The 8,420-nt window shown below is 36.2% G+C and overlaps 1 protein-coding gene across 7 annotated transcripts in view; it reads left to right on the top strand.

Moving 5' to 3' along the window:
* Positions 1 to 5,907, top strand: part of b3gnt7 (UDP-GlcNAc:betaGal beta-1,3-N-acetylglucosaminyltransferase 7) — a 32,030-nt gene extending 26,123 nt beyond the window's left edge. For 6 of the 7 annotated variants that reach the window (XM_043702304.1, XM_043702302.1, XM_043702303.1 and 3 more), the window contains one exon: positions 156 to 5,907. In XM_043702304.1, the coding sequence (XP_043558239.1) occupies positions 173 to 1,420 (1,248 nt within the window). In that variant the 5' untranslated portion in view covers positions 156 to 172 and the 3' untranslated portion in view covers positions 1,421 to 5,907. The remainder of the gene's footprint in view (positions 1 to 155) is intronic. The other variant, XM_043702306.1, reaches the window with a different exon arrangement.
* Positions 5,908 to 8,420: the final 2,513 nt, after the last annotated feature.

Below are 8,420 nucleotides of genomic sequence, written 5' to 3' on the forward strand. Positions count from 1 at the left end.
TGAATATAAAGCAAAGAAAACCTTCTTTGTCCATCCAATCTCCATGAGTACTATTCACTATAGCTTAACAAAGGTAAGGGGTTCTTGTATATTGATCGTAGTTTATTTAACTCTAATCATATAATTAACTATTGTTCCTATTTCATTGATCTCAGAAAACATTTTGAAGAGCATGTGCTTTAGGAAGATGAGACTGTTAAAGGCCTGCTGTATCAGCTGTTTTGTGACTGTGATAACCTTGACTCTGCTGCAAAGAAGCAGCAGAACTAGCCAGGAATTACAGAATATCTCCCAAAGATCCAGATTTACAGAGGACCAATTGGCTTCTACTTTTCTCAACTATTTCACTCCCAAGGGAAACTTCTGGAGTCTTCAAAAATCAGAGATTGCTGCCACTGAAACGTTGATGGTAACAGAAGCACAGAAAAAGACCAAACAGTGGGATGTGAATAGTGTCAACTGCACTCCTAACAACAACTTCACTCATATTGAATGGTTCAAAGGCTTGGAGTCAAACTTCAAGCAATTTTTACAATATAGACACTGCAAGTACTTTCCAATGATTCTTAACCACCCTGAGAAGTGTAGTGGTGATATCTACCTTTTGTTAGTTGTTAAATCCATTATAACTCAGTATGACCGCAGGGATGCCATTAGGAAAACATGGGGCAATGAAACAGTGATGGATGGAAAGCAAGTAAAAATCCTATTCCTTTTAGGGACTTCATCCAATGAAAATGAAAAGTTTCACCATCAAAGACTGCTGGAATATGAGGATATTATTTATGGGGATATACTTCAGTGGAACTTCGTGGACACTTTTTTTAATCTTACCTTGAAAGAGATTAACTTTCTCAAGTGGTTTTCTACATATTGTGAGAACGTGGAGTATATTTTTAAAGGTGATGATGATGTGTTTGTAAGCACTGAGAATATTCTTGAATTTCTTAGTATACCCAAAATCACCAATCTTTTTGTTGGTGATGTTCTGTATATGGCAAAACCAATTCGCAAAAAGGAAAATAAATATTATATTCCAGAAGCTTTGTACAATAAAACATATTATCCACCTTATGCAGGGGGTGGTGGGTTTCTGATGGCTGGATCACTTGCAAGAAGATTGTACAAAGTTTCTGAAAATTTAGAGTTGTACCCCATTGATGATGTTTTCCTGGGGATGTGCCTCGAAGTGCTCAGCATAAATCCCATTAATCATCAAGGCTTTAAGACCTTTGGCATTGTGAAAAACAAAAAAAGTAAAATGAATAAAGAGCCTTGCTTTTATAAAAGCATAATGGTGGTGCACAAACTGCTTCCAGCAGAACTTCTAGAAATGTGGAAAGCTGTTCACAGCAAAATTAGTTGTTCTAGAAAAATAAAAATTTCTATAGGTTCACCCCAAAGTTCATATAAGTTTTAATGGGCTGTTGAATGCAAAAGATTAATCTTTCCTATTTTGGAAGAAAGTGGACCGTTTTAATTTATTTTCCATTAACCATCTCCATTTTCATGCTTTCCTATTTAATTTTTGTTTCTAAATGATGGAAAAATAGTCTCTAAACACTTATTTATCTGTTTATTCTTCAATAGTCTCACTTGAATAGCTGCCAGAATATTTAATCAAACATTTTCATTAAAATGTATTTTTAATAAATGTTGTTAGCACTCTAGTGTAAGTGAAAACAATTTGAGAACTTGGTTTGATGGAACAGCAATGCATCTTAGTGTAAGCATGTTTTCTCCTACAATGTAACTGATTGCAGTTTTCATTTGTTTGCTTTACTGAGAAGGGGACTGAAAATGCAAATAACAATTGAAGTTACAATGTTTAAAGCATTGCTCTGAGAAATCAGTTACCCTGCTGTATTCAATTTTGGTTTCTATGGCTTCCACACCTTTCTATATTCTGGGGGAGAAAACTGGTGCATAATCGTTCAGCCACGATCTTGCAGATCATAGTCAGTATTACATCTTTTTAAAATGTTGTTTCTTTAAATTCTGGAGCAGGAGGGAAGCAGTTTCTCTTGTAAAATAAGCATAATCCTAGGTCTGGTAAAGTTATGATTGCACTACAGTTTGGACTTTGCACCTTTGTGTGTAAAAGGTCATTGAGGAGTTTTTGTTTTGAGCCTCTTCTGGAAATTCTTCAGCTATTAAAGGGTCTTTATGCAATTCATGACAAAGTGGACCTTGTGTGAGGCCTTTTCATGATCTCAACCTTTACTCCTGTCATAATCCGGGACAGAATTACTTTACGACTTTATCAGAGTGGCTTCAATGGGAACTGAAGGAATTAAAGAATAACGCTTGCCACTATGTGGTCTTATGGTGGACTCTTCTGTACCCTGAAAAGGTGAATTGGATAATGTTGGTGTGTTTGTATCTGGACTAGTTAAATGACCTATAGAATTGTCCTGTCTGTGGAATTTTGGACAAGCAAAAGTGAGTTTCCACTCCATTGCATATGCTGCTTTATTGGAAATCATCAGACCTCTGATTCTTTCACAAATCTGATATTTTTGACATAATTTACAGATTGAATTCTGTTTGGCATACCTTTTCTATTCCACCATCTTATCTATGTCACCTTGCAGTTTTGCACTTATTAAGATGCCTACTTTTTAATATTCTGTTCAAGCATAGATTGAATTCTTTTTAGCTCTTTATCCAAGTCAGTAGTGCACACTGAACCAAACTGGTCCTTAGACTACATTGTTATCACCTATTCTGAGGTTCTGAGGAGTTCTAGAATTCTCATTTCCCTTTTCATTTTTTGAGTTTTTTTTTTGAAATGGCTTTTTTTTTAATGAATTACTCCGTCCCTCTCTCTCTTATCCTTGCTCTTTTTCAATAGTCTCTTGTTAGGACTGAATGAAAATCCATGTGCACTACAACTAATGACTTTCTCTATTGACTGTAGTTCATCCTCAAAGATGTAGTATTATCTTGATCTTTGGAAAATCTAATTGTTTCAGGAGCATGATCTGCTGAAAGTCGTCACTAACCAGATACGTTTAATCTTGAATCTATGAACCTACTACCAGCAGCTGACTGTATTTTGTTTGTGGCACTGGGATGAGTAGTTTTGTTCTTGGATGCATGTTATCCTTCAAATATTCCAAGATTTTTACATAGTAGTTCTAGCGGTCATTTTAAGGTGTGCTGCCTAGACTATCCACAATCTGAATCAAAAAGGTGGCTGTGGCATATGGTTCATGCTCTGCAGCAAGTCCCATAAAATAACTGGGTACTTGATACTGACTGACCAAGCCCATCTAGAAACTACAACAGTAGCATGATTGTCCTCCATACAAGAACTGCTGCATCTTGTTGTTAACCCATCAGACTACTTGAAACAGAGCAGCTGATTAATTGAAAAATGATCTCGTTATATCTATTCTTTGCAGTCAAACAGCTGAAGAGATTGGCTCTTTACTCCTTTGCAACATTACAATGAGAATTTGGGAAGAAGTGTAAGGAGTTTTGAAAAGAAAACGAAGCTAAAACTTTAATTGGCTCAAGTAAGAGGATTATATTGTTTTGGCTAGTTAATACCTATTGTTATGATTATCTGCACCTGAAATTTAGGAGCAGCACTTTACTGTCCATCCCTGGCTGTGCCTTTTCTATAATAGAGGACAAAGTATGGATGACTTGTGTATTACCAAACACTGCAGCACTATGCATGACCTTTTTGGTGGAACATTTTATATTTGAGTCAATTACAAACCTGGATAAATATACAATATTAACTAGCTGAACAATATGAAGATGTGTTTTTAAAGAAATAACAGGTCGTACTGTAGTTTGAATTTAAATTGTTTTATAATATAGTAACATTTAAATTGTCAAATGTAATAAGCTGTAAGCAACATCTTGAGCATGGTACTGTACAAAGGGTTTAAGAAAAATCTCCTTGTCTATGAAAGATGTTTGTCTTACCTTTTTTTGGTTTTGCTTGGAATATTTCATGACCAGTAATCTTCCATTGGATGGGAAAGTCTCTTTGTTGTGAAGCTAGATTGTTGTTCATCCTTGAAGATGTATGAATTTGTAGCTAGATGTTTGGGAAGAAAGGTAGTTTGCTATCTGGTTCATCTGTGTGATAATAATTAATGAGGGAACCTGCATAAACTTCCCACAAACTTTAAGCCACTTACTCAAAATGTAAATCCAGAAAAGCTGTTCCAAAAACATTTCACTAACAACTTCTAACTTTTATCATTTTTGATTTCTAGTTGAGTGAACTTCATTATTTTTTCATTCCTACCTTCTAATTGCTAAGTTTTCTAGCTGGTGTAGTTAAGTTCTGAATCTGAAAATTGCACGGTGAAAATATGTAAACACTTTAGAAGTATGACCCTGAACTAAAGAATGACTGACTGGCAAAATGTGGTGTGAGAACTCCAAATTACTCTACCTTTAAGAGTGGAGCTCTACTGAGCTTTGTTTCTAACTCCCATCATAGTCACTTGATGGTCATTGTTAGTATATGAGAGGCTTCAGTATCATGTGGTTGGAAAAGCAATTGTGGCTGGTTTTGGCTCTGAAGCAAGAACAAAACTTAGAAATTTTACGGATTCAACACCATTTGCCCACCTCACCCATTTGTTTTTTATAAACACTTTTTTTTTAAGCAGTAGGGCTGGTATTTCAGACTGAACCCAGACCTTGACTGCACACTTCACAACATCATCCTTAGTGGCAGGCTATGCCCTATATGGTGATAAAAGACTGACAAAATTCCCAATCTTCTAATCCAACCCACTCTCTCAAATGTCACCTGACCGGTAATCTTCCATTGGATGGTTATTGTTCTTTCTTGAAGATGTATGAAATTGTAGCTAGATGTTCAGGAAGAATGATAGCTTGCTACCTGGTTAGTCTGAGTGATAAGAGGGCCCTGCATGAACTTCCCACAAACTTTAACATAAGTCAAGAAAAGCTGTTCAAAAAATATTTTATTAACAACTACTGAGTAGGGTGGGAGCAGGTCCCAAATGAAGCTGGGACTTGGCATTCCTAGCTCCTAGATAACGTTTTGTCCCATCCCCAAGTAGGTGTGGCTTGAACACATTCCATTTTGTTTAAGAAAGAACTGAACTGGCTTTTCATGACTCTGAACCTCTCGTTCTGAAAACAACCTTCCATTCCTTTGCTCTGAACTTTGTCTAATTCATTCAGATATTTTGGACTTAGTGCAAAAATGATATAATATTACAACCATATTTGCATGAATAATGAAAATATTAAATTGCATCTGTTTGTTTACCATGATGGTGCTAAGTGGTACAGTAAACTTTAAATATTTAGTTTGAATCCATGTTAAATTGCCTCCTTTTTTTTAGTAAATTTGAATTACTAAATTTTAAAAATTCATCGAAATTTGACTTCAAATGAACAAGAATTAATTGAGATTAACTAGTTTTATTCACAACTTCATCATTTTGGAAGCTTTCAATGAATATTCTATTTTTCCTTTTGTTAAAATGGCAAAGGACACTGTACAGCAGTACACATTTGACACTATAGTATACAAACACTTTAAAGTCCCAGAAAAAATTGACAATATTGCCTTTTCTATCGCTGTCTTTTTGCTTTTTATTATAACACCAGTTTTAATTTAGCAACTCTATGCCTTTGATTTCACAAATTTGTCTTTTAAATCATCATATGCAGAATTCCATCAAATGACTTAACTTCCTTACCATGAGTGCCTTCCTCTTTAAATTTAGTGATATGGAAATTGTGTTTATAGGTATGTTGTTTTAAGGTCATGTTAATCACTTTTAAATTGAATAATCTCATCTTCTGTGAAATCCAATTATTGCAAAAATTAAAACCTCTCTGCTTTTGTCTGTAATTAATGAATGGTTATGGGACACCTCCCCTCTTATTGCCAATCAACAACATTAATTCCTATGGCACAATTCCCCTTGACTTCCAAGTATGACCGTCAATTTGCAATGCAAATCTCAAGAATGGTTCATATGTTTAAATTGCTTCCATATGTGTGAATTACAGTCAGTGTTTTGCTCAGGAGGACTATTTATGTTAAATGTTCTAGTGGTTAAGAGATTGGAATCAAGAACTTACACACTGAAAGTAAACTGAATTCACCTGTCCAGGTATAAATCTTTAAACACTAGATTTAATAAAGTTTGACTTTGTAAATATTGTCTGGGTATTTATAAATGTTAGTAATATGCTTTTTTTGTAAATAAGTACATTTTTCAAATCTAATATAATTGTTCACAAGTTTTCTATTTTGTTCTTTGGAGAAATATTGAACGGTTGAAGGTGTTCAATTCTGATAATTAATTAAAATTAAGATGTGAAGAGGCCACTACTTGATTATATTAATGTATTGTAACCATGTAAATAAATGAAGTGGGACACATTGTAATATGATGTGGCTTGATTCATAAAAGTTACTTAATGTAAAGGTTGAGTTTCATTTGATTAAAAATAAAATATAATAAAATATAATTACCATTTCATTGAATGGAGTCTTTTTTAATAAAATATGAATGTGTCAAATGACTTTAAGTCTTCTTTAATATTAACCTAATTAAACAACTGTCTTGGAACCAAGAAGTACATGACTTATGAATTGAATTATGAGTACACGAATGATAGTTCTGACTTTGCCATTCTTGTTGTCAGGTGATAGTTTAGTGACTTAACTCTTGAAGTACTGATGGATTAAAATGCAACTTTGTCTCTCATCTCTTCTCAAATAACTGCAACAAAATTTAGAATGTACACATCAGAAATGACAAAGGCACCCTCTGCTGTTCAAAGTCCTCATTGGGGTTGTGGGCCATTATTGGGAGAGTGTTATTCATCAAGCAGTAGCCTGACTGTCATACTCACCAAAGCATACTTCAGCTGAGAGCTCAGGTACTTTCAATATTCCTAGATATATCCAGAGCTATAAATGAGAGGGTGTCTCTATCACTGGCCTTTTTGCCAAAATAGGTGCCCCATCCCACTCCCTCCATCAGTCTGGTTGACCCCTCTCTTCAACAACTCTCCACAATTCCCCTCTGTCCTATCTGCCTTTCATATTTGAGAGCCTGCATCTACCTTGACCAGGATTAGGCGGGTGTTTAATTCCCATCCCTAATTGCTCTGGAGACTGTGGTGCTGAGCTACCACTTTTTGAACGATTAGAGTATATTGGTGTAGGGTCATGCATAGTGACCCATCAACACTGAAGGAAGAACCGAGGAGGTCCAAGTGTATGATGAGTGGCTTGCAGGGTTTGGGGGACCAAAGTGGAAATGTTTTTATGCATCTACTCCAGTCCAGTTCAAGGTAGTAGAAGTCAGAAGTTTGTAAGTTGATATTGAAGGAATCTGAGTTGCTGCAGTGTATCTACCAATCAGTAGTGGTGGATGGGCTGCCAGTGGAGTGTGTTGCTTTGTCTTGGACGTTATAGAGTTTCAAACGTGTTATTGGACATGCACTTGTTTGAGACATTATAGTAATAGGTGTAAAAATAAGGTGCAATAGAAGGCACTAATTTCCATTACCCTCGAAAAGAAACAAGAATTCAAACATCAAACCAGCAATGAAAAGCCACTTAATGAAAATGAAATTTGACTAATTCAGGCTGCATATCACTGGCCCTGAAATAATCAGTTGCATGGCATAAATTTCCCTGCTGTTTCTAAGTTAATATGACTCCCTCTGAACAGCACTGAGAGATTTTAGTTTCCAACACAGTATCTGAATCAGGGAATAAGGGCGCAAAGGGCACTTTGCAAAAACAGATTAGTTATCCAGGATCTTTGCTGATGGCCTTTGGAGAATTTCAGCAAATCTTTTGATTTTAAAAGCCAGCTGTCTGTTGATTCTTGCTGTTTGCTGTTATAAAACGAATGTCCTATGCTGGTGCAGAATGTTAACACTGTTAATGAAAAGGCAGATTACACTTTACCTACAGAACAGAAAGCAAACATTGAGTTTGGTTACCACAACTCTGAATTCAACACTATTCCGAAATGAAAGGGGGGCGGGGTGAGGGGAGACGGCAAGTTTTTTTTTTAGGTAGTTGCTTATTGCATGATTTATCTTCCCAAGGTAATGAGTAATCCTTGATAATGTAGTTCTTCAGACATGCTACCTGTAACTAGCACCCCTCCATTCGGCTATCTCTTGTTTTTTTTATTCCTTCTGCCATCATGGAGGTCCTGTGGACTTAGACTGTTGAACTGGGTTAAGCAGTGCCTGCAGGCCTTCACGCTGTAGCTACAGAGTGCGCAGGATTCCTAGGCTGCACAGTGAATCTGTACCACCTATCCATCCTGTTTTAATAGAGATGGAGGGAGCAGGCAGCCATTTTAGCCTTGAAGGGTGCTTAGTTTGTCAACCCCTGCAGTTTCCTTGTGGGGGGAGGGAGGGGGGGGGGGGGG

The sequence above is a fragment of the Chiloscyllium plagiosum genome, chromosome 13, assembly GCF_004010195.1.
Source record: "Chiloscyllium plagiosum isolate BGI_BamShark_2017 chromosome 13, ASM401019v2, whole genome shotgun sequence".
NCBI classification, from domain to species: domain Eukaryota; kingdom Metazoa; phylum Chordata; class Chondrichthyes; order Orectolobiformes; family Hemiscylliidae; genus Chiloscyllium; species Chiloscyllium plagiosum.